At 34.7% G+C, this 24,829-nt stretch overlaps 1 protein-coding gene and 1 long non-coding RNA gene across 2 annotated transcripts; both read left to right on the forward strand.

The window, feature by feature from the left end:
- The first annotated feature begins 2,976 nt into the window (after nt 1-2,976).
- LOC122591126 (protein STRUBBELIG-RECEPTOR FAMILY 8) lies at nt 2,977-8,200 on the forward strand. Its single transcript, XM_043763341.1, has 16 exons — nt 2,977-3,254; nt 3,595-3,727; nt 3,817-3,888; nt 4,017-4,082; nt 4,219-4,290; nt 4,374-4,445; nt 4,590-4,661; nt 4,749-4,814; nt 4,888-4,953; nt 5,047-5,360; nt 5,728-5,981; nt 6,083-6,354; nt 6,435-6,570; nt 6,938-7,077; nt 7,246-7,402; nt 7,748-8,200. Exons 1-16 carry the CDS (start codon nt 3,158-3,160, stop codon nt 7,898-7,900), a joined length of 2,142 nt encoding a protein of 713 aa, XP_043619276.1. The 5' UTR covers nt 2,977-3,157; the 3' UTR covers nt 7,901-8,200.
- Nucleotides 8,201-11,680: 3,480 nt separating this feature from the next.
- Nucleotides 11,681-13,086, forward strand: LOC122590789. The gene is made up of 3 exons (XR_006322607.1): nt 11,681-11,747; nt 12,102-12,220; nt 12,898-13,086. It is a non-coding gene; the product is annotated as an uncharacterized LOC122590789 (long non-coding RNA).
- The last annotated feature ends 11,743 nt before the right edge of the window (nt 13,087-24,829 follow it).

A 24,829-nucleotide genomic window follows, 5' to 3' on the forward strand; every position in this document is an offset into this window, starting at 1 on the left:
ATGATGATGATCTCCGTCTTCCTGTTTATGGCCGGGAAACCAAAACTTTACCATCCAAACATTTTAACACCTTAGTTTTGCTATACAAGAAAAATAGTAGCGGTTCGTTTGCCTTGTATTTCTATGTAATGGCTTATATATTAAATCAAAATTATTTTTCAAAAAATAAAAATAAATCATATATCTGTTGCAAATACACGGAAACTAACTTATATCTTAAACACTGGATGCTTATTATTACATGTAAGTACTAACCATGCATAAGAAAAACAACATAAACGATGATCTAATTCAGGTTTTTTTCTTAAAAAAAAAAAAAGTTTGAAACATTTATGCAACATATATACAAACGTAAGCTAAAATACTTACTGTTTAAGCAGTAGACATGGAGAGCTCCATTCAAGTTTCTGAGGAAACCCACAAAGTAATATAATCCGGATAAATACATTATTGAAGAACAAAAGGGGAAAACCACCTGCTGCCCGCAGAGAAAGAGTAGTGACAGAGATTGCTTCATAGTTGAATGAAAGCTAAGAACATTCCCCACCCCCAAAATTCTGTCAAATGCAAAAAAGCATGCTTTGGATCCAAACAACATTATCTCTCTCTCTCTCTCTCTCTATATATATATATATATTCTTGTTGTAACTGTGATTAGGAATGGAATGAAATTGAAGAAAAGAATCATAACAAGTATCACTGTTCGAAACAACAAGTATATATCAAGTTCAAGTATGTGTTTTAATAGTCCCCCTTATGTTTATGGTGATTGCACGTTGCCTCTCTGTTGTTTCTGTATATGTTTATCATGTGTAGTTAATTTAACATCATGAAATTAATGTGTTTAAGATCATCGATCATATCATAAATCTGACTGAAACTCTAGATGGTATGGGTGATTAGACCTTCGGTCTATATATAATTTTTTTTTTCAAAGTTTTGACTTTCCACTATTGACCATGATCTTTCCAACAACGTTTTCGGGTCACGTCAATAGTTCCATCACATATTTACAGAAAAAGTTTTGTTATAAAAAATCATTTGACAAATTATGTTTTGCTATACCGTCTGTACCATTAGCACCACCACCACTACTACTATTACTATTTATCTTTGTATCTCACGGGCATAAGCCTAGTTAATAATAAAATAATATAAATTTTAAAATATCAATGTTTTTTATGTTTTGAAGTTATTGATAATAGTATTTTAATTGGTTTTTATCATCACGATTAAAACATAAAAAATATACTCGTAATAAATATGAAGTAGTTAGTAGAAGTTAAATCGACGTCAATAAGGTTGGTGACCCATTGGTAAGGTCTTTGACCTTGAGAGGATCCATCTGGGTTCGAGTCTTACTTCCCATATTTGTGAGGTGAATTAATAGGGGTTTTTGAAAATCCTGATTTCCAGACATACTTCTAATGTAAGAGTATGATAGAATGTCTTTTAGAAATATATAAGATAATTAAGAAATTTTGAAAAATTTTAACCTAGAATTCAAATAAAAAAGACTTAAGATTGAATGGTAATTTGGAGTTTCCGCACAAGGTTACAAAAATGATGTAATATTTGTCAAGTAAAGTTGGGGATAAACATTTACTTTAATAGTAATCAATTAAAATAAAAAAAAATTATCACAAATCGTCCATGTGGTTTGCTCGATTCGCATTTTCGTTTCTGAACTTTTTTTTTATCACTAAGTGTCCCTGGGCTTTTCCGTTTTATTGCAAGACGTCCCTTTTACTAACGGCCGTCTCTTTTTAGCCGTTAAGCCCTTCACGTGCTTGCCACGTGAGGGTAAAATGGTCCAGCTACATTAAAAACAAACCACAGGGACTATTTGTGATAATTTTTATAAAAAAAAAACCAATCTTTATATATGATGTAGTATATGTATAATTATATAAGAAAATCAGAAAAGAAAAAGAAGTTCAACAACTTTATCTTTCATTTTTTTACTTCGATTTCAATCCCGATTTGTTGTCAAATCAATTCGAAAGTGAGCAGGTTTTAATCGCTGTGAAATTTTGATCATATTCATACTTTCACTTTTTTGATTGCTCAAGTTTTGGTGACTTTAGATGACAGTTCAGTATACGACGAAATTCGTTTTTCCGGCAAGGTTCTGTTGTAGTCAAATAATAGTCCGGGTTTGTGCGCGATTGTTTACTGATCATTTTGCAACAAGTTTCAAGTCTTGAATCAAAGAAACAACAAAGTTATTGCAAGTTTAATCTTTCCGGTGAATTTCGGAGTTTTTCCAGCGAGTCTCAATCGGTTTAATTTTTGCCAAGGGTTTGTTCGCGATTCGATTTAGAGTAGTTTGGCACAAGTTTCGAGTTCTATTTCGAAGAAACAAGTAAGAAATCGAGATTCTAAAATTTCCGACGACTCACCATTTTTTTCGGCGCCGATTAAACAGAAAACAGTTTCCAAGGATTTGTTCGGAATCTGATTTAGAATGTTTTGGTGCTAATTTCGAGTTGTTACTCGCTGAAACGAAGGAGAAATCGGTCTTTCAAGTTTGCCGGCGTGTTTTTGAGCTTTCCCGGCGAGATTCGTTTTTTCGGTCGTCGCAGCCTCCTTGGTGGTTAAGGCTGTGATTATTTAAGTAAAAGTGGACGATTTTACCCTCACGTGGCAAGTACGTGAGGGGCTTAACGACTCAAAATAGACGGCCGTTTGTTGCAAAGATGTCTGGCAATGAAATGGAAAAGCACAGGGACACTTAGTGATAAATAAAAAGTACAGGGACGAAAATGCTAATCGAGCAAACCACTTTCTCTAAAATAAAATTAATTAAGTTACTTAAAATCCACGACAATTCAATTTTAATGCTACTGACATTTCCTTAAATAAATTTCTTAACTTAAAAACTATCTTAATATTAAAAAAACAATAACGGAATAAAATATGTTATAATAAAAGAAAAAAAGGTCGTAAGGCTTTGTTCGCCGACACTTCCCTCTCTGTTAGTTAGTTGTTCCTTCCAACTATTACTCTCTCTTTCTTTCATTTTTAGTCTGCTATCCAAGCTTCGAATCTCTTTCTATCTCTGTGTGTGTAATTGAAAAAATGTGTTAGTTTTTGCATCGATCGGTCATTGCATGTCTTGGTATAGGTCAAATAAAAGTCTGCTTGTTTCGGGAAAATGGGCACAAATCGGCGTGATCACTTTCTGTCGGTCGCCGTGATTATTAGCGTTTTCTTGATCACATGTGTTCGCTCCACTACTGATCCAACTGACGGTATGTCTTTGTCGACACCTCATTTTACATTTTTTTTTATTTGATTTTTAAGTTATTATAGGCTAGCTGCTGTGCTGGTATAGATCTATTCTACATTCATACTCTAGTTGATGATTTTATTTGTTAGTTTTTGTTGCAAGTGTATGATTGTTTTATAAATTTTTAATATTAATTAATAGTGTATGTATCTTTATAATTGGTCAAACAACAAGTAAGGCTAGCTGGTTATTATTTGCTGCTGCTGCTGCTTGAAAGTGATACATACATATACTGATATACGTAGTTTATGTTATTATCGTGAATACGAATGAATACGAATGTGATACAATTTTTTTGTTAGTACAAGCATTGCAGGTTTTGTACACATCATTGAACAATGCTGCACAGCTAACTAATTGGAAAACTAATTCCGGTGACCCCTGTGGAGAGTCTTGGAGAGGGGTTACTTGCGACGCCTCTTCCGTTGTTTCCATGTCCGTTCCCCTTCCATCTTCATCCACTTATTCCTGCATATATATATTGTACGTGTTAACTAATGTCATTCTTGTTCTTGTCTTGACAGTCAACTTCCTGATTTAGGGATTGATGGAACATTGGGATACCTGTTGTCGGGTCTCTCCTCACTTAAAACATTGTGAGGATCTAATTTCATTCACACTAATCTCGCAACATTCATTGTTATTATTATTATTATTATTATTATTATTATTATTATTATTATTATTATTGCTTTTATGATAATTTATCCCCTTTCGCTTTTAGGGATTTAAGTGGAAACAACATTCACGACGCCCTTCCATATCAGCTACCCCCAAATCTTACTAGCCTGTATCACTTTTCAGTCTTTATCTCTCCATCTATCTTTCTTGACTTCAATATATATAGTCTTTTATGTTTTATATTTTTTATCAACATATATCTTTCTGTTGCCTCTGCTAATTCAAACGCAATTTTAACTGTGCAGAAATCTGGCAAATAACAATTTAAGTGGAAATATTCCATATTCCATTTCGTTGATGTTTAATCTGAATTACATGTAAGAACGATGCCAGGATATAAAGATACTTATGCTTCTTTCTATCAATAGAAAGCTTAATCCTGCTATGTTCTCCCTCTCAGGAACCTTAGTCGCAATCTGCTTGCTCAGAATATAGGAGATATATTCAATAATCTTACTAACCTCGAAACCTTGTAAGTTCCAAGTGAAAACATTTTCAGACTATATATTGTTTGATATATGCGTTCATTTTTTGTATTTCAAGATAACACTATATTCTTTTACTTATGCCAAATATTACTTTTACCACCATTCTAACCTGCTACATGTTGATGCAGGGATCTCTCAAACAACAACCTCACCGGAGATCTACCAAATTCACTCAGTTCGTTGTCAAGCATTTCTAAATTGTGAGTCTTTTTCAATAAGGCTACGAATTACTAAACTACTGGTTTAACTTATTTGGAAATTCTGATGATGCTTTTTGTTTCTGGCAGTCATGTGCAGAACAATCAATTAACAGGTTCTTTAAATTCCCTAACGAGCCTGCCTTTGACTGACGTGTAAGTTTAAACTCTAATATAAGGTGGTCATCTTGATTCGTGCGGTTATCTTATGCATTGTCTTCATACACAGAAACATAGCAAACAATCATTTCACCGGATGGATACCCCGGGAGCTTCTTTCCGTTCCTGCTTTCATGTAAGCTATTTATATCTAGCTGCCTGTGTGTTCTATCTTGTATGCCTCTATGTAATGATTTTGTTTTCTGGCGCATTTATTCAAATATAACAGATACGATGGAAATTCATTTGACAATGGCCCTGCTCCTCCTCCACCTCCATATACACCACCGCCTCCAGGTAAAACTCACAATAATCGCAGCCGTTCTCCTCCATCGCGTACACATACGGGGTCCGATGCTCCATCATCAAATACGAGCAGTGGAAATAAGTTGGGCATTGGTGCTATTTTAGGCATAAGTTTGGGTTCTGCATTCTTCATACTTCTTGTACTTCTTGTGTTTCTTTTATGCCTTAAGAAAGGGAAAAGGAAGGAAAATATTACGCGGCCTGCCACAGTAAACCATCCTATCAGTGCTGAGAAAGGTTCGTAAAGTCTATCTTTCTTCAGTTTATCACATCGCATTACATATAATTCCATCTGAATCTTAAGCTTTTGTGTTTTGTCTTTCTTGGCCGTTGCAAGTTCTATTATGGGCCAGGTTATAAGTCAAGTCACATAACTTATTCAATACTTACCGATTAATAATACTCCTTTCTTAAAGTAAAGGCAAGGTTCCATTCTAGTCAAATGTTACCCTTATTTTGTGACTGGAGGACTATTGTAGTAATGGTTACAACTTACAAGTTGAGTAGTGGTCTACGGAAGTGTTGCTTAGTGATCTCTGCCATTTAATTTTTAAAATGAAACTCGTATGAAAATCCACTAATGTGTTGTTTATCTCATGAACAGTTAATGCAGAAATGCAAGAGCAGAGGGTAAAACCCACAGTTAGCAGCATAGTTGATTTGAAGCTTCCACCAACAGAAAACTCAACATTTGAGCGAGGGAAAAGTGCATCTACAAAGAGAGTAAAATCGCCTATAACCACTAGTTCCTACACCGTTGCAACTCTTCAAACAGCAACAAATAGTTTCTCTCAGGACAATATAATCGGTGAAGGTTCTTTGGGTCGTGTTTATAAAGCAGATTTCCCCAACGGAAAGGTACATTCATTGTCATTTCTGCATGACATCATCATAACCTCCCTATATGGTAGATATTTTATGCTATTGTGCTTATGCACCAAAGCCTGTTTTTTTCCTAGATCATGGCTGTTAAAAAAATAGATAATGCGGCATTATCACTGCAAGAAGAAGATATTTTTGTTGAAGCTGTCTCAAACATGTCACGCTTGAGGCACCCGAACATAGTTCCACTGGCTGGATATTGTGCAGAGCATGGTCAACGTCTTTTGGTTTATGATTACATTGCAAATGGTAGTTTGCAAGATTTACTTCACTTTGCTGATGATAGGAGTAAGACATTGACATGGAATGCACGTGTTAGGGTTGCACTTGGCACTGCTCGAGCTTTAGAGTATGTCATCAAATAAACATTAAACTACTCATTGATCTATCCTATCATTTTGCTTTTAACAGAAACTCTTTTCTTGGCAGGTACTTGCATGAAGTCTGCCTACCTTCTGTTGTACATAGAAACTTAAAATCAGCAAATATTTTACTTGATGAGGAGCTCAATCCCCATCTGTCAGACTGTGGTCTAGCCGCCCTTACACCAAACACAGAACGGGAGGTAACTTGATGTACCTGGCCTATGTATATTAAGTTTATATCCTCTCATCTTTTTTCTACTATCTGTGTTCTTCCCTGTTTAGTTTCGTATCAAGTTGAATAAGTCTTTATATTTACTTAAAGTTTAAATTGATTCAAGCTAACTGTTGGAGTCAATGAGCCTGCTTGTTAACAGAAAAGTTATAAGAAACTACTGAGTTACTTAATTCTCATCTGTAGTTATTTGTGCGAGAGGGTGTGAAAATTTTAAGATTGTGGCAAAAAAGGTCTTCAATGTCCTAACGATTTTGGCATTCTTAAGAGTTTCTCTTTGATGTGTGGTACTCGTAATGTGTATTTTGTAAATAAGTTCGCTCAAATTTCTATAGGTAGCTACACAGTTGGTCGGCTCTTTTGGTTATAGTGCACCTGAATTCGCCTTGTCTGGTATATACACCGTAAAAAGTGATGTCTATAGCTTTGGAGTGGTGATGTTAGAGCTGTTGACTGGTCGGAAGCCATTGGATAGGTAAGCTCCATACTATATTACATGACAACATGATGACTTAAGATACCAAGTCACTTAATTTGGGTATTGTAGCTTTTATTTTCTTCATTATGGATGGATTCATTCTTTAATCCTCATCCAATAGTTTCAAACACATCATCTCATTGCATTTGCATTCCTGATATGTAGCTCAAGAGTGAGATCTGAACAATCACTTGTAAGATGGGCCACTCCTCAATTACATGACATTGATTCGTTGGCCAAAATGGTTGATCCTACGTTAAATGGCATGTACCCTGCCAAGTCTTTGTCTCGGTTTGCTGACATCATTGCCCTTTGTGTTCAGGTAAAGTTCTTGAATTCAGATTTGACATCATAAATTAGATATATGTCTACACGTCTAAAGATTCTACTAACTCCTATCTACAAAATGATTTGGCATACAAGGTGGACCCTAGAATAAGTTATAAAAAAAGTTCTTTCTTAATGTGGATGCTCCATGTTAATTTCACATCATGTAGTGTAAGTGTCGACTCTAATGAAAAGTCGTCTCTCTTGAGCCTTGACACATGTTTTGAAATATCCAAAATACTCTTGGCAAAGGCAAAATGAAAGGATATTATCTGCAAAAATCAATAGCATACAGAGTGTGAAGTTTTTGTAAAAACATGATCTTTTGGTTTGTATACAGCCCGAACCAGAGTTCCGGCCTCCCATGTCTGAAGTTGTGCAAGCATTGGTTCGACTCATGCAAAGGGCGAGTGTGGTCAAGAGGCGATCCAGTGATGACTCGGGATTCATATACAAAACACCAGATCACGAGGCGTACGAAATGTCATATTAGCTTTCTCAACAACTTATTCGGCACAACAAACGTTGCAATTTTCGCATATATTTATGCAAGGTCAAAAACTCAAGCATTGATGATGATGAATTTCAATGAAGAGATCTGAGAAGGGTGATATCAAAGTCAGATCTGGAGTATGTATATCTAATTCGTTTCACATCAGAAGCTGGTCACTTGAAGTTCCAAGGTAAATATATATACTGATGATAGTTTATATATCCGTGTGAAAGAAGATCTTTGACTTTTAACTTTCCCACTTATTTAAATTCCACTTTCTGTTAATTTTTTCTTTCTGCATCTCCAAGTTATTTTTGGCATCTTATTCATTCGAAGTGGTCATATTCAGATTTGTTGCCAAAAGATCATCTTCTTAGTTCATTCAAACTTCTTTTTTTTTTTTTTTTTAATTATCAATTATTATCAAGCGTATACCAAATTGACTGTGCTACAGATATATCGGGTATATTCTGGTGTGATTGTATGGTGTCTTTTCCATGTAAGGAACTAAAGGATGGCATAGAAAAATAAATTGCGTATCCCATGGGAAATTTGATATCCGAATCCTGATATTTGTCTCACGTTGCTGATTTATATATGAATCCAATAACTCCCTGTTTTAAAAGGGAAAAAAAAAGTGTTACTACATCAACACTGAGTTGACTCAGTTTCTCATGATACTTGTGTTTGTAATTAGCGTTACAAAAATCAAATAAGTAAAGATAAATGATAAGATTGTCATTAAGCTATGGTACTGTAATAAATAGATATTCCTATGTTTTTTTTGTTTTTTTTTTTTGTCTAATAATATTGAGAGCATCCCCACACGGTAGAGAATGAGAACAATGTTATCAAGGAAGATGTTAATGTTAACATCTCACGATTATAAAATTACTTAATAAATTAAAAATCTTATAACGAAGTAGTTAATATATTTACCTTTAGATCAAAGGTCAAGAGTCTATTCTCATGTCTTCAATTTTTTCTATACCAAGTACCCGTGCGTTGCGGCGGTGAGATGGTGGGGTGATACCTAGGTCATAGAGTATGATAGGTTATAGGAGTTGATATGTCATAGAGTATGATAGTCAAATGCCTTAGCCGTACGGGCTTCGCCGTCGGATTTAAAAATTTGTCGAAAGTATATCAAATGACATCTCTAATGAAAGAGCATAAAATTTTAAGAACACCTATACAATTTTTATAATTTATCGATGTACGGTTTTTGAGATAAAAGATTTTGAATGAATTGGAGGAATAAATGATTTATGGAGGAGAAAGAAAAAAAGATGATTGGTTGAGAATTGAGGAGAAAGAAAGGGTATTATAATTATTTTTGATAAATATAGAATAGTTAGGAGGGACATTTTGGAAAAGTACTTAAAATCAATATTGAAAATTTCAAGTTTAATGTTAAAAATCTAAAGAGAATCTGCTTTATAATATAATATAAATATAGATATGAAATCAACCTCTTTACACCCACATGGTAAGAGTAAACTGTTTACATTTCAATTTTTCTATAACTGTCAAAATATGTCAAAATATTAAGACTTAAATTTCATAAAATACTTGGTGTTTAGTCAACTTTAATGAAAACCTTTAAACTACAATATATACGATGTTCTAGATCTCAAAAGTAGTTTTATCGATTTCCACCATTGTGGAATCTACTTGTATTTATTTTTTCATAAAAATTAACATACAAATTTACACCTAGAAAAACATTCCAAATGTTAACACTTTACAACCCCAAATCTTAAACTTCAAAGCCAATCTATAAATTACATAAATCTTAAACTTCACAGCCAATCTATAAATTACATAAAAGATTTTTGGATGAAAGAAAATTTCATGAAGCTAAATATAAAATATAACTATTTACAAAGTATAAAATGAACAAGATCGTCTTATTTAACCAGACAATTAAGGATAGAGATTCCCTCAAGTTATTCCAACTTAAAGGGTAAAGTTGGAGAGATCTTGACTGTTTATTTAAAATCAAAGGTTAAGATTCAAAAATGATTATTGAATCTTGACCCTTGATTTTAGTTCAAAGGTGGAGATTATCCTAACTTTACCCCTTAAGTTATTACTAACTTTAGAGAGTCCTTACCCGACAATTAACTATCCTGTATGTGATCATGAGATTGCAAGTCTACAAAAAGAGAAAGTGATGGAGTTTTATAGTAAGGAAGATACATGGTATGTGAATGTAAAGTGAAGAAAGGATATCGGAGATTTTTAATGGTAAAAACATTTGGTAAATAGATTGAAGGGTACAATTGTCAATTCAAATTAAGTTCTGTGTAACTATAAAACACATCACTTTAAATAAAGAAATGATGAATCTTTTTATATCAATAGTTTATTCATCTTATCTATCTATACTCCCTTATAAAGCAAACTGGTTTTAAGGGAATAAGAACCTGATGTGACTAAAATGCCCTCAACTTACTACATGTATGATCCCTTCTCGACCCGATTAGACAAAATTACCCTCAATAATGTTGTAAAAAAAACCTCTGTCTCGATTCTCTATCAGAAGAAACACACACAAAACATAAACCCTAAATCCATTCTCGATCCCTTCTCTATCAGATTTACCATGTCTCTCCCTAAATTCAGATCTCCCTAATTGATCCCTTCTCTTTCAGAATATCAGAAACCATTCATCGATTTATTCACTGCCACCAGCCCATCGATTCGTGACGGTGATCAATCCATATACACCGGCAGATTTGTGATCAATAGCAGATTCGTGACACCAGCAGATCGTTTCGTGCTCAAAAGGTATGATTTTTTTTAAAACCCTAATGTTAATTATGTCATCTGCATCTGTTATGCACCCTGTGTATATATATACATACTTTTGTACATGGATTTGGGGATAATGATAATTTATGTTTGTTTATTAGAATTGTTGATCATAGATGATTTAAAGAATGGATGGATGGCCACGATGAATCTAGTTCAAATGATGTTTAGCCATGTGTTGATTATTTTCATGGGTGCAAATGATTACTTACTGCAGCTGATAGATCAAAACGGGCAGGGTTCACCCATATTCGCTTTAAACCCTTTCTCGATCACTTTTTAAATCGCATCTCAATTTATATATTTCTCTGCAGATCGCTTTATTGGCGGTCAAATTTATTATAAATTCAGTCCATTGGCGGTCAGATTTCAATTGTATCCACGGCGGTCAAAAAAATTCAGTTCATATGTATCTACGGCGGTCAGATTCTTTTATTATAATTTTGTTTTACCTAAATTATTGATACTACATATCAAAAGCTTATTTCATTTTCTTTTTTTTTTATGTATTTACGTTATAGTGATTACATTTCTTGATGCGACTTTCTGATACCCTGGAAAGGTTGGCTACTTCGACCCATTTACGATTTTAGAGATTCTTTTGTTCCCTGTTATTACTGAGGCTATTTTGTATATCATATTTAACTGGTAGTTATATATCAAATGCAGAATTCTGTTTGTATACTGAGAGTGGTTGCTCCTTCATGGTCATACATACATTGTACACATCTATGTATTCATATTTACTAAATGTTTAATGACGCATTGGTTTCAGGGGAATGCGTCGAAGAGATTTACTCTCGCAATGATACTAGAGAAATAGATGGGTTATCACCTTCATGATTTCAGAATCACTAATGGAAGGATACACACTAAATGTGCCAAAATGGATGGTTTTGGCAACAACAAATGTGTTGGATATAGAGTTTAGACAAGCCCAAATGGAGTACCAATTGATGTAGTTAAAGAATTCGTGTAACATTTGGGGGTTTCATCAAATGAGAAACTTAATTGATCAATACATAAATCGGTACGTTCAAGAATTCATATTTATCTAAATTTCATAATGGTTGAAAACCTACTCAGGTCCCCCGTGTCGGTGAATGTCCTGACATACGTGATTAGCTTGATGCCCCTGATTGTTCATTCTGAAAGGCACAAGTGATTATCTTGATATCACTTTTAATTTTTGAATAGCATATTCTAGAGAAACACATATTTTTAATTATGTTGTAGTTTTTGTTTCATGACTGTTTAAAAGTTAAAACATGTCATTACATATCAGGCTCACTTGCATGGTTCCATAGAAACGTCTTTGAAACTTTTACCTTTCCAGAAATCTACTTCTCCACGTTTAATTGTTTGTATTGCACTTTTTTTTCAGAATTTATTTGAGCTACGTAAAGTTTGGTGGCAACCAATGTACATATGATGTTGCACTGATGCTCATAGGCCACGGGAGATGGATGAGATCAAAGCTGGTATACGTGTTCCCTCTATGAGGTGAGATTTGCAACCATTCCTTTCATGTTTATTTTACATTGCAGTTCACCTTTTTGAGATCTATAGATTATTAGATGACCATGATTTAGTGAGTAACCAGGTTATCCAAAAGTTATCTTGATTTGGAATTCTAGGAGCAATATCAAAGCCTTGGTGGTGACAGTATGGGGAGGGCAGGTTGGATAACGAGTAATCTTTTAGTACAAGGTAAAAAAAAAAAGATTGATTCCGGGTGGGCGTCCCCAACGTGCTACATCTGACTAAATACTTCTTAATTTTATTTATCAATAGCTCCGAGGTTATTAGAAGTTTTACATGCCCGTAGCCCCTTTGACCACTCTACTTTCAAGCTAATCTCTTTTATATTACCCACTTGACCCATTACTCTATTAGAGACCACATATAACCCGAGATGACCAATTCATAAGCAAAGTGGTCGAAGAGTCATCTACGAACATTGCAGAGTGTAGACTTTTTTTGTTCCAGTTCGTCTATGCTTTGATATATATACCTAAACTCTAAAAAGTTGACATATAGAGAAGGTTAATGGCCAGGATGATAGTTGTACCAAAAAATCATGTACATGCAACATGAAAATCCTCATTAATAATGCATATTAGCTTTGTTCAACTTTTCTAAAATTCTGTATTTTTTGGTTTCTGAATTTTTTTGTATAGGCGTTTGGGGCGTAAAAGGAGGAATTCCTCGGAAAATAGGACGTGATAATGAACAAGAAATTGTGAGCCTATTGATACTGAAGTCCCTTATTGTCAATGGCAACAACAATGAAAAAATAAAGCATCATCAAATATAGCAAGACTGGTCAATTTCCATTATTGATGTAACTGGAAGTATTGTTGCTACTATGTGTACACAAGATATTAAAACTTCAATATGATATGTTATTGACAATTTGACATATGATATGTTTAGTATTGTTTGCATATGTATATATATGCATATTTGCACTTCTCATTGGTTTATATACATATGTATGGATATTCGTACACGCAACAAAAGTTTACCGTCACAGGTACTGCCGCAACGCGCGAGCACCCATCTAGTACTCTCTTATAAAGAGAATTGGGATTAAGTATTAAGAACCTAATATGACTAAAATGTCCTCCAACGCAATAAATCCCTCTATATCCATCTCTACAATTAGACAAAATACCCTTAGGAAAACTGTCGACCCCCAAAATCTATCTCTCAAATCTAATCTCTATAATGGTGGATTATTTTGCAGTAGTTGTACTTGTAATTAAGCGTGTCTTAATTTTTTTTTTCCCTACTTTTTAATACACTGGATTTCTTGGCCTGCCTGGTAGGAGCGTATATGCTATTCAGTATTTTACTATTATCAATTCGAGATTGAGAAATTAATGAAAGATGTTAGTACCAAAAGTGCATGTTATCGCTACAAATATATGTGACTATTTCAATCCATTTGGTCGTTTTTGTTTTATGTTTTATATATTGATGGCATAGTGAAAGCAGCTCATTTCTTGTAAGGAATTATGAAAATGTAAGTTTATTCTGAATAGCAATGAAGTGATTTAATGTTGTAGTAATAATCATTAGTTATAGTTTCCATAAAGTTAAGAAGTTTTTAACTTTATGTTTCCCTGCAGGAAATTTGTCAAATCTTTCGTACAAGGTGGTTTAAGGTAAAAAAAAAAAAAATGGTTTAAGGTCTTCTTCATCATTCTACCTTCACTCTTGATGATAATGTAATTTGAAGGATTCACCTTTATATCAGCTTTTCAACTCTAGGGAGAAGATTGGCAAAAAGATATTTGAAACAAACAAAGGACACGGAAAGAATTCTCATATCCATTCTATACTTGGAAACAAAAAGCCATTCTCATATCCATTCTATACTTGGAAACAAAAAGGTGAAAGAAAATGGCTTTTTGATTCTTCATATTCATTCTATACTTGAAACAAACAAGGGACACGAATGAATTCTCATTCTCACCTTTCCATTCACCTCTATCAAACACGCCATTATATTTTTAATCTATCAATTTCTTGTAAGCATAATACCATCTTAAATTGTATGCTTTATGTTGCCCTTTAATTCAAATTGTTATTAACATCTACTATTTGTATGGTAGAAATTGACGGTTCTCTAAGTAACGTCTTGTCATTTTTGAGTACCACAACAACACGCGAGTTTTCCTCTAGTAACTAAAAAAGAAGGTTGACATTACTAAAAGCATCTTCAATGGTAAATTTTGAATAGCTTTTTTTTTTAAAAAGGATATAAAAATGTGCAACAGTTTTTATGAAAAAAGTTTTACCTCTAATGGTAAAAAACTTGAAACTAAATAAAATAGTACGAGAATAGGTACAATAAGAAACCTATAGGTTGATGGTTATCAAACTTTTTGTCAAATATCACATTTTAAAAATCATTATTTAATAGCTTTTAAAAGCTTTTTATCATTGGAGGTAAAGCTTTTTTCATAAAAACCTTACATATTTTTACACCTTTTTCTATAAAGAAGTTATTCAAAATGTATCATTGTAGATGCTCAAGAGCCTTTTTTTTAGCCTAAAATTCTCTTCTAATTACTCTAGGTGCTCTCTTTTTTTTTCTTTACATTTTTTTTTCTTATTATAAATAGATAGTTATATTTAAAACTCTATTATAAATATTTTCCAATCAAAACAAATCTTTTTAAATTTTAAAATTATATGTTATTCTTAAAACTCTTCTAAAAAGTTATTTTATATACAACTAAGTTTCAAAGATATATAAACAATTTTTTTTTTAATTTCAAAGATATATACTATTTTTAAAACTCTTCCAAAAAGTTATTGATGAGTTATGGTGAGATATCACCAAAAATATATATATAATCGGGGTGTCTAATTTTCAAGGGATGGAAATATCTAACCTTCAAGGGAAGGAGATGCCTAGCCTTCAAGGGAAGGAAATGTCTAACCTTCAAGGGAAGGGGATGTCTAACCTTCAAGGGAAGGAGATGCCTAACCTTAAGGGAGGAGTTATCTAACCTTCAAGGTAAGGAAATGTCTAACCTTCAAGGGAAGGAGATGCCTAGCCTTCAAGGGAAGGAAATGCCTAACCTTCAAGGGAAGGAGGTGTCTAACCTTCAAGGGAAGGAAATGTCTAACCTTCAAGGGAGGGAGATGTCTAACCTTCAAGGGAAGGAGTTGTCTAACCTTCAAGAGAAGGAAATGTCTAACTTTCGAGAGTGGTTATTGAGGCTTAGAGAGAGAGGGGAGATGCTAGTAAAAGAAAGAGAGAAGGGAGAACCTTCACAAGTGGCCTGACGTCTAAATTAAGCAAAGATAAGAGAGAGAGTCAAGAGAGAGGGGGACTAATCCTAAGGAATGGAAGGAGTCTGGATCTAGTCTAAATTAATTAATATATATACATATATATTAAAAGGTCGCCGCAAAGGAAGGAAAGGATGGGGGCCCAGCCGAGTTTTCAAGGAAAGAGAATCTGGAGGTGGGTCCCACCCTCGACGAGGCTTAAGAAAGAGTCTAACCTCTCATACCTCTCATATTTATATTTATACACACATAAATATAAATATCCACTCTAATAAATAAAGGTAAAGTCTTCGAGTTCAATATCTCGACGTATACTCCAGAACCTTCCATACCTCGTACTGGGCCAGAGCCCATTTCTGACAGGCCCAAATTAATATGTGACCTAAATGTCAGTTTATAAATACTCCTTATCATTGGCTGTCACACCATTCATTCACAATCAATTCATTATTTATCACACACTTTATATAATATTCTCTGCAACAACAGAATGATATACAGAAGCAATAATACATACATTCATCATTAATCAATCATTACATATTACTAATATCGTCCATAGATCGATACATCTCTATGGGAAAATCATCATACACCTTAGATTCGTCAAGAATTTATTAGGTTTGCACTACTTCGTAGGAGATCTTGATGATTTTCTTGGTTAAACCCACTTTGTGATTGAGCTTAACAATCCATGCTCAAACGTTGGCGCCATCCGTGAATTTAGTGATCACTAACGGTTTTTTGTGTTCTTACAAAGAATAAATCATCATTTTTCTTTTTTATTTCTTGTTTGTTTCTTATATGGCTGAAGAATTCACCCTTATTTCTCAGATTATATCTTCTGGGTTGGGGAAGGGTGTTGATGGAGATGAATCTCCAGTAATCAATCCGGAAACTTCTGCTAATGTTCAAAATATCTCTGGTGAAAAATATCCAGATTATGGTTCTAGATCTAGTGAGGTGATAACCAATGCATCTAGTATTGTTTTAGGTGGTGGATCTAGGTTGCCACCCCAGGTAAGCTTTGCATCTAGCCTTGGGTCTAGTAGTGTTAGTGTGGGACCACTTTTATCCACAACTTCACCTTCTATATCTCCCTATGTATCTTTGTTTTCAACACCCCACATGTCACATCTCCTATCACTATGCTTTCTTCTGGACCTAGTCAGTTAAGTTCTCACATGACTAGCATGGCTAGCCCACCCGAAGGCCAGACATCCTTGCAATCAATGGCTAGCTCCTCTCAATCTGTGACTATCCAGGAAAGCCATTTGTTGGAATTAATAAGGCTAGCTGCCAAGGGCACTCAACAAGGGCAAGCACCACCTCCTCCTCCAACCGATTGGTTTTCTCAACTCTCTGTTGCGTTAAGACCAGCTCCGCATCAGCCAGCCCCGCAAGCTTCTCCACAGCCTACAGGCATGGAGTCCATAATGAAGTTGTTAGTGGATGAGATGAAAAAGCATAGGCCAGTCGAGCCTGCCCCTGAACCAATCAACCCAGCAAAAGAGTTGTTAAAAATGCTAAAAATTGCAGCGGGGGAGGAGGCTGATGAGCAAGCAAGGGTGGCCACAGTGCCAAAGTCTGCAACAAAGTCAAGGTTTTGTGACTGGGTGGCAAACTATGCCTTCCCAAACGGGCAGAAGGTCCCCACCATCGTTGGCACTTATGATGGAACTAGGGACCCAGAGGACCATCTAGCAATCTATGATCAAGCCGTATTAACTGAAAAGTGGGTGGACCCCGTGGCATGTCATTTATTCCCGGGCACCTTACAAGGTTATGCCTTAGAGTGGTTCACCAAGCTTCCAGAGAAGAGCATCAAACACTATGAAGATTTGAAACAGAAGTTCATAGCTCAGTTCGTCCAACAGAAGAAGCGCCAGAGAAGTCACTTGGAAGCTCACCTAATTAAACAGAAAGAAAGCGAGTCACTAAGGAATTTTATCACAAGATACACCGAGGAATGCTAGACGATAATGGGTCTCCCTGAAAGTCAACAAGTCTCAGGTTTCACCTTGGCACTTCTGCCTGGCGAACTCCAGGATGAACTAAGCAAGAGAATCCCATTGACATTTCAAGAAGCTATTGATAAGGCATTCGACTTCATTCGCTCCAAAGAGACCGCCTCACTAGTGAGAGGTGTCACAAAGAAAGAGAAATCTGGAGGAGGATTGGTTAGTGAAGAGTAGAACCGACATGACCATAGGCGAGACGAACGTAGAGAGGAACGTCTAGATGAGCGTCGGGAGAAAAGGTTTGGACCATATATCAAAGATATACCAGTTGTTAACTTGATCAAATGTCCTAGAGAAATTTTGAACACTGAGACAATGTGTGCTACTTTCAAACCTCCCTCACCAATGGCCTTCAAGTCTGGGAAGAAGAACATGAATCAATATTGTGAATTCCATGAGGACCACGGATATGATACTAATGCATGTAGACAACTAAAGTGGGAAATCAAGAAGGCATTGGATGAGAGAAAGCTTGAACACTTGGTCCCAGGAGCTAAGCAGGCAAGGAAGACCTTTGCATGGCAAAGGAAGGTGGTGGAGGAGGATGATGATCCAGGAGAGCCTGAGGGCCATGTATACATGGTTCATGAATAAAACAAAACCCTAAGTTAGTATGGGTCTCAGCTCCCTCCTTAGAATACCATCTTTCCTCTTTTTTCAAGTTATCAAGCATCTGGATGTAAGCTAATTTGTCAAAAATTATCACTTTATTTTAAATATTTTCATGTCGCTTTACTTTAAGTAATATTATGTTTGTTGGTCTGATCATGTATCCCAACCTTATCATATCATTTTCTTTTCGAAAATATTTGGTCAATAAATTGTTATAAGAACATTTCGACTATGAGACAAGCTAAAGGGTAATCCGAATAAAAATTCTAGAAGTCAAGTGCTAAGATGGAAGAAAGAATTCCTAGCCAGCTTCTGACACGGATTATAAAAACCCAAGTACTTGTGAAGGCAAGACAGACAAACCAAGTGCCTAAAGGCTAAGACATGACTCATATGTATGAGTGGAAACTTCAAAAAAGGATAAAACCCATCTAACACTTAAAACATTTTCATCTTGCTCACCCAGGAGGATAGATACTTTTCACATGAAAAAGATAGATAAACAAATACAAGATGTATGTCTAAGTTAAGCTTGGCTAGCACTTAGAAAACTTTCATCCTCTAGATGAAAAGCTTAGTTAACACTTAGACAATTTTTCTCATATACTTGATAAGAGTATAGTGCTTCTAGCTGGAAGCAAGACACAAATTAAACAAAGTCTCATCAATGTGAGTCCCAAGTGTAACAAGCTAAAATTGGGTCCAACTGAACACTAATATAAATTTATTCTTCTTTTTATTCATTGGATAAAAAGGTAGGTACTTCTCATCGGAAAGTGATATTTTTATTCATCTTTTTGTTCATCGGACAAGAAGGTAAGCACTTCTCATCGGGAAGTGATATTGATGAAGGGATAACGAAGAAATTACTTCATCCCCATCAATTCTACGTCTTATTCATTCATTAGATGATAAGATAAGCGTTTCCTATTGGGAAGCGGCGCGCATAAAATTTTGGTCACCTTTTTTATTCATCGAATAAAAAGATAAAAACTTCTCGTCGAGAGGTGACAATACTCGCGAGTAATAAAGTTTTTAAGATCCAGAGAGGACAAAAATAAAATAAAAAAAAATGCAAAGTTCTTGTCAAAAACCCTTTGTTATTGAACTTGGGGACTTGTGTACATGTGGTATGACACAGACCCGCACTTAAAATCGGATGGCTTACCCCTGGCCAGGTGTGTTCTAAACCAACCTTATTGAATTTGAGTTGCAAAGCAACACATATATGTATATTAGTTTTTATTCAAAGAGAGCATAAAGGCCAGGGCCCACTTCGACAAAAAGGCTCGACAGATTCAAGTCTAACATAAAGTCCGAGGTGAATTTGCCATATATAATATTATTATATTATTATAAGTATCAACCAAGAGGCAAGGAAACAACAGAGCGACATTTATATATATGTGGCAAAGCGTCAAAGTGACGTACAACAAAATAGACAAGAACTTGAATGGGCTTAGGCACAGACTCACCCCATTCTTCTTTCTTTATTATCATAGCCATATAGGCCCAGGCCAAACAAAGTAAGAAAGACGGAAGTTTTTTCCATGGAGCACCCTGACCGTCTTGGCTATTACAAACAAAAAGAAAAAAGAATAAGGGTCGTTTATTTAACTCCTTTTCTGCTTCCTACTTCATTAAAAAAAAAAGGAAACGAAAATCAATTACAAAATTAATAATAATAATAATATTATTATTATTATTATTATTATTATTATTATTAGAATTAAAGAATGAAAACACATCTTTCTCCGCAGCCAAAAGAAAAGAGTAAAAAGGAAAGATGAAAGGCATCTATGTCCTTCCTTTCTATTGTGTTACTCTTTCGATGATAGGATAAGGTATAAATCCTACCTTAGAAAAGTGAGTTGAAGGGAAGGAAAGAAAAGAACCGTATAAGAAGGGAAGGCAAAAAAGAATGATAGAATAAAAGAATCCTATGGTATTTGGGATAGATACAAGGTCGGATATGGGGAAACATATAATCAGGAAGTTCCTTAAAGAAAAGAATTCCCAGCCGACAGGGAGCTTAACCCCAGCCAAATTCCCAGCCGATCCGGAGCAAAATCCCAGCCGAAGTAGAGCCACATCTCAGCTAGCTTTAAGAAAAAACCGATCCCACCTCTAAATCTTCATTTCATTATATTATATTCCTTTATGTGAAGATATAGTTGATGAGGAGAGTCCACGTGACCACCCCTTTTTATTTGTGACAACCATTTCGAAAGTGAGATATATATATATATATATATATTAACAAAAAGATAATTGGTAAGCCTTCAGTGGGACCCGTGCGAAGTCTTAACAACCCTCTGTCGAACCTTTAAAATAAGAAGGAATCGGCCCTTCACATTACATAAACGGCGCTTCAATAGGGGAAGAGAAAAAAATGTTTCTTATATGAAACAAAGAATGTAAAGAAATATGTAAAGTTTGAATCCAAGTTTTCTAAGAAGAAATCTTACCTTCAAATTTGGGGGACTTGATGAGTTATGGTGAGATATCGCCAAAAATATATATATAATCGGGGTGTCTAATTTTCAAGGGATGGAAATATCTAACCTTCAAGGGAAGGAGATGCCTAGCCTTCAAGGGAAGGAAATGTCTAACCTTCAAAGGAAGGAGATGTCTAACCTTCAAGGGAAGGAGATGCCTAACCTTAAGGGAGGAGTTATCTAACCTTCAAGGTAAGGAAATGTCTAACCTTCAAGGGAAGGAGATGCCTAGCCTTCAAGGGAAGAAAATGCCTAACCTTCAAGGGAAGGAAATGTCTAACCTTCAAGGGAGGGAGATGCCTAACCTTCAAGGGAAGGAGTTGTCTAACCTTCAAGGGAAGGAAATGTCTAACCTTCGAGAGTGGTTATTGAGGCTTAGAGAGAGAGGGGAGATGCTAGTAAAAGAAAGAGAGAAGGGAGAACCTTCACAAGTGGCCCGACGTCTAAATTAAGCAAAGATAAGAAAGAGAGTCAAGAGAGAGAGAGAGGGACTAATCCTAAGGAAAGGAAGGAGTCTGGATCTAGTCTAAATTAATTAATATATATACATATATATTAAAAGGTCGGCACAAAGAAAGGAAAGGATGGGGGCCCAGCCGAGTTTTCAAGGAAAGAGAATCTGGAGGTGGGTCCCACCCTCGGCGAGGCTTAAGAAAGAGTCTAACCTCTCATACCTCTCATATTTATATTTATACACACATAAATATAAATATCCACCCTAATAAATAAAGGTAAAGTCTTCGAGTTCAATATTTCGACGTATACTCCATAACCTTCCATACCTCGTACTGGGCCAGAGCCCATTTCTGACAGGCCCAAATTAAGATGTGACCTAATTGTCAGTTTATAAATACTCCTTATCATTGGCTGTCACACCATTCATTGACATTCATTCACAATCAATTCATTATTTATCACACACTTTATATAATATTCTCTGCAACAACAGAAGAATATACAGAAGCAATAATACATACATTCATCATTAATCAATCATTATGTAACACCCCAACTAAGGCGGAACAATGAGATGTACAGAAAGTCGAGTATTCAAAACAAAGGATTATAAATAACATTCACCATAGCTTTATTTGATAAAAAGAATTTACAATGTACAAACATGTGAACCAATTTCCAAGTACAAATGCGTCCACCATACTCGGATATTAAGTCCACGAACCAAATAACAAGCACATGAAATAGTAAACTACAATGATCAAGGCGGATTCAATTGCCTATCACAAGGTTTGATCTTTGACTCCAAAGTGCAATGCAAATAATCATGAAGCATATAAATCCTCAATGCGTAAGCTTATTTCCTGAAAAGCATGAAGAAAAAGTGTCAACTACGAAAACGTAGTTGGTGAGTGCATAGGTTTTTATATAAATCTTGGTACATCACCGTTTTAATACTTAGAAAACCGATTACTATTACATTTCAAAATATCCAAACCATATGACCGACAAAATTTTCATATCATATTATCAGGTTTCCAAATACCATAATGTCACATCAGGACTTGGAAAAATCCATAGTAAAATTTCAGGTTCTCATTTGTCAAATCTATAAATCGATTAATCGTATATCATACCAAAATCATTTCAATATCACCAATTTCAACGTCTTTCAAGATATCATATGAGGGACGATACCCAATCCGTATGTTCAAACAATTTCCAATTATCAACAATATTAATATCAATTTCACTTAGCCACAAGGGCATAATTCAATATCAATTTCATTTAGCCACAAAGGCATAATTTACATAATTTTGATGAGTAAATGCTTGAGCCACTACTACTACCATTTTATCAAGTCCAACAATATATATATAATTCATTTCATAGCACAAGCTGTCAATCAAGTGCCGTATTAATAATAATAGGGTCGTGCCATGAAGACGATCATTCAAATTTAAGGTAGCTAGAACACCGCGTGGTCGGACTGGGAATGATGGCCGTCACAAAGGCAACCAGACATCCCACCGTTACACGTTGGGTGGGTGGACAAATCCTAGTTGCGCAACTCTCTAACTACAGGCCTCCACTTTCGGAGTAAATAGTAGTGTACCGAAAGAAAACGGGTTGACAGAACTCAAGCTCATCATAAAACATTTATCACATTGAACTTACTAAACAATTTCATTTCATAGTCATATTAGCAAAAATCATTTTATATATATATATATATATATAAGCATATTTATTTATATGTCATGCTTTTCACCCCGATAGTTAAACACATAAAGTAGTTTGAAAAGGGGCTATGACTCACCTTGATATGCCGCATATTATACTCATCTATCCAAAATGGGTATTTCCCATCTATAGCTTCCTTGACCATATATCCATTATGTTCATCCATCATATTTCAAGCCAAGACTATCCCTACGATAGGACTAATATACGTAAGTTCCTATCTTAAGCCATCACTTAGAAATGCCATTTTCATTATGTTGCTATCAATTGTGGGATCCAAGTATATTGGTAACACTCGCATCGTTTTGGTTGTAGAGATTGATGGTGTAAAAGGTTACTTTTACTACATGCGTAGTTATAAGTTGTTAGGTTCTCGGTAACTTGGCTTCATTTGTGGTTTCACTTGGCATATTAGGTTATCATATATAAATGCCATATTAAGTTATATTATCCTTATTCATCATTTGATGTGTAACCAACTTTAGCACGAATTAGCATTTGTGATATCAATATATAGCTTGGTTAACATAATTACTTATGCCTATCTCACTTAATTATCTTTGTTTTATTTAGATTACACTTATCTCATGAAATTCGTTTAAGTGTTATGGGCCATTATCAATTGGGCCAAAATGTGATGGGTTTTTAAGTGACTTGGGCTTAGTTTAGTTATTGGGCTTAACCTTATTTGGGTTATGTGCTTAATGGGTTATATTGGTTATTGGACTTTATGGTTTGTTGGGCCAAGTGGGCCTACTGATTTATTGTTCTATGGGTTTAGTATTTGGGCCCGGTTAGCCCATTATGGTCTTTTAGTGCATCTTTTAGCCCATTATACAAATGGTTAGTTTCCTTTCAAATTTTCTGTTTTTAATTCAGATTTTTATGAAATGTTGGATACTATTTTGGGGTCAAGCCGAATTATTTGGACCTTCATGATTTTTACACAATGACTTATATGTATATAGTATTTTTGTGAATTTTTGGTGAATTTTTAGATGATGTTTGGTGTCCTTAAAAATTATCCAAACAAAAACTGTCCCGAATGGGCACTGCTTGCGACATCAAAATTTTTATAAAAGTTCTTGATGTTTTGATTGTTAGAAAAATCCCATGATTTTATTTTAAGTTCAAAACACATTGAAATTACTTTCCACCAAGTATGACCTCCTGGAGCCTTTTGGTTTAGGATATAAAAATTTTCAAAGTGCATAAAATATTCAGACAAAATAAAAGCTTTGACCAGTTTCAGTAGAAAATTCATATCTTTCGTTCTGTTCAGTATTTTTGAGTAATTCCGGTTGGAGGTTAATCTTAACTCATTTTTCTACAACTTTTATTTTGATACTTTTTCTTGAAAATGCCCTCACATGTTCAGTTCACCCGATTTAATATAGAAAATTATTTCTGTCAGAATGTTCTTGATTATATCAACCCACCAATGACCTTTCTAGCTTAATTAACACTTAAATCCATAACTACAAGATTAATACTTCTCTTTGTATCACTTTAACATCAATATTCACTGATTTCAAACATATACAAGATCATTCTTCAACACATTAAACTGATTTTATACAAAACTTATTCAACAAACCTAGTTCTTGCAAAATCATCCAAAAATGTGATTGCATGTAACCATCTAGCCATTTTATGAACAAATCTCCTAACAAGTCTTCTATAAAACATAAAAATATGTTTATTCTTGAAAATCATAGAAATATATTAATGAATATATGAAAATATATCTTCATTTTTCAAGGAAAAGTCACTTTACTAGATAATAACATAACACAACACTTTTGGGTCTTTAACTTGTTGAATCCTAGAATCATTCTTCTAGATCTTGACATGCATGAGCATGTGGAAGAAGATTCTATCAACTTGCCCTCATCAAGTGTGTTTTTCAAAGAAAACAAGAATAAAACATAAACTTTTGATAAAAATCCTTGAATATATACAAGAACAAGAT

The sequence above is a fragment of the Erigeron canadensis genome, chromosome 3, assembly GCF_010389155.1.
Source record: "Erigeron canadensis isolate Cc75 chromosome 3, C_canadensis_v1, whole genome shotgun sequence".
Lineage (NCBI taxonomy): Eukaryota > Viridiplantae > Streptophyta > Magnoliopsida > Asterales > Asteraceae > Erigeron > Erigeron canadensis.